Raw genomic sequence first — 1824 nt, forward strand, 5'->3', positions numbered from 1 at the left:
AAAGAAAGAAAGAAAGAAATTGATGTTACAAACCCCAAACTTTTGAACAGTAGTATAAGGAGTAAAGTAAGCATAGAATTGGAATGCTTACAAAAAGTACTTAACAAGGTTTTGGACATGTACAATGTACAATTGGCAATAATATGATTTTAAAATTATTTTTTTTGCAAGGAAAAGGTCATGAGGTATTCATCTTACATGTAACAGGTGGAATTATTTTCCTAACCAACTCTAGTCACAATGAGACCACCTTTTACAAAAAGCATATCCCCAAAAGTTCCTCCAATCCATCATTGGCACGCTTTATATGTCAGTAATGAAGATGAGATGCACAGGAGTCATGAATGAGACAAATGTGTGCTGGAATCCCACCTTATCCAGTTCAATCTTCCTAGGAATCATGGGAGAAGATGGGCTGTCCAACCCATTCCCCTGACCTGTAACATCACGCACCACCTGCAATCACACAGAGATACACACACATCAGTGGTTCCCTACAAGTGTAAACATAGTCCATCACACAGGGGGTCCCTTTTACAAAAGCAATTTTTCTCTTGTGCAATATTGTTTCTGGCAGCAGGATACATCTATTGTGTGTACGTTTAATGGATGGATATCCAAGTGTGCGAGCGAAGGACTGTGTTTACTTGGAGCCATTTCTCGGCCTGCTCCTTGCTCTGGACGGCTAACACCAGCGCCTCTCCACCGGGAAGAGAGAATCGGAGCTCGTGCTTCTTCCTCCGGCCATCTTTGGGCACGTAGATGACGGTGCACAGACTAAGTGGTATGTCAGTATAGGGCGACTGGTCTTTAGAGCTTTTATAGCACTATAAAACAACATTCAGAGGTTTCCATGTATCATTCATAACATCATCAAGAAAAATCAAGGCTAATTTTTATCCCTTAGGGCTTTTGGCAGCTCACCTGGAGTCTGTTCTCGCGGATGACTGTGAGCTGTTTGGCCCACTGGCCGAAGCGTTTTTTCCTCAGCAGGAAGGCACAGATATGGCAGTCTCTCACCGGGGCCATAGAGTTCTCCTCTGAGGGCCACTGGTGTGTCAAACGCTGGCCTTTCTCTTCCTCTTCCTCATCATATGACTCATAAGAACTGCTTAAGGCATCCGAGTCATTATCTGCAGGAGGAGTAATGACATACTAATACTACTGAGACATGACATCGCTATTTATAGTATCAGGGTTCTCCCGCTTACAGGAGTTTTTGCGTTGTCTGTTCACTTGAGTTGTTGGGTAATTGTTCTCAGCATCTTCATAATATCCATCTTCAATGGAATTAGGAGGACTGGAGCTGCCTGTAGATATAAGAGAGATGCATAATAGGCACAATATATTGTGAAACAAAATGTATAACATGCTCTCCCCAATTTTTGCAAACAATTTTCATATTTAAAGAGTTATTTTTACCTACAGTGCAAATAAAAAAGCTGGCTTTGAGGAAGGACATTAAGACGAAGTAAAAGCCTTTGCCAAAAGGTTGCATGGCAATGTGCATGAACTAATTGGCAATCCTCTGTGAAGTGAAATTTAGATGTGTGATCTCTTATCTTCTCACTGAATTGCAATGAAAATGCAAAGTCTTTGTTTAGCATCATTATTCAACTGCTATTGCTTTATTTGAAGCATAAAAACTCAACTTTTATTTTTTTATTTTTAAAGACAGTCAAGACTTGGATATTTCTATTCATTTAAACTGAAATAAAGGAGTAACTATCAGTGTTGTAGTACTCGATATATCTACTTTCCAAATGCACATTATTGGTATTCTTTTAAACAATTAATTGTACAGTTTATTCCAGATAAAAAAAA

The 1824-nt window shown here is 39.4% G+C and overlaps 1 protein-coding gene across 1 annotated transcript in view; it reads right to left on the minus strand.

Annotated features, from left to right (window-relative positions):
• LOC107576522 (actin filament-associated protein 1-like 1) overlaps positions 1-1824 on the minus strand; it is a 27230-nt gene that overhangs the window by 6942 nt on the left and 18464 nt on the right. Inside the window, exons 3-7 of the mRNA XM_016262690.1 lie at positions 1212-1310; positions 925-1133; positions 648-827; positions 373-456; positions 199-229 (exon numbers count right to left, since the gene is read on the minus strand). Coding sequence (XP_016118176.1) covers positions 199-229; positions 373-456; positions 648-827; positions 925-1133; positions 1212-1310 — 603 coding nt within the window. The remainder of the gene's footprint in view (positions 1-198; positions 230-372; positions 457-647; positions 828-924; positions 1134-1211; positions 1311-1824) is intronic.

This window comes from Sinocyclocheilus grahami, unplaced genomic scaffold, assembly GCF_001515645.1.
Source record: "Sinocyclocheilus grahami isolate Dianchi unplaced genomic scaffold, SAMN03320097.WGS_v1.1 scaffold3861.1, whole genome shotgun sequence".
Taxonomy (NCBI): Eukaryota; Metazoa; Chordata; class Actinopteri; order Cypriniformes; family Cyprinidae; genus Sinocyclocheilus; species Sinocyclocheilus grahami.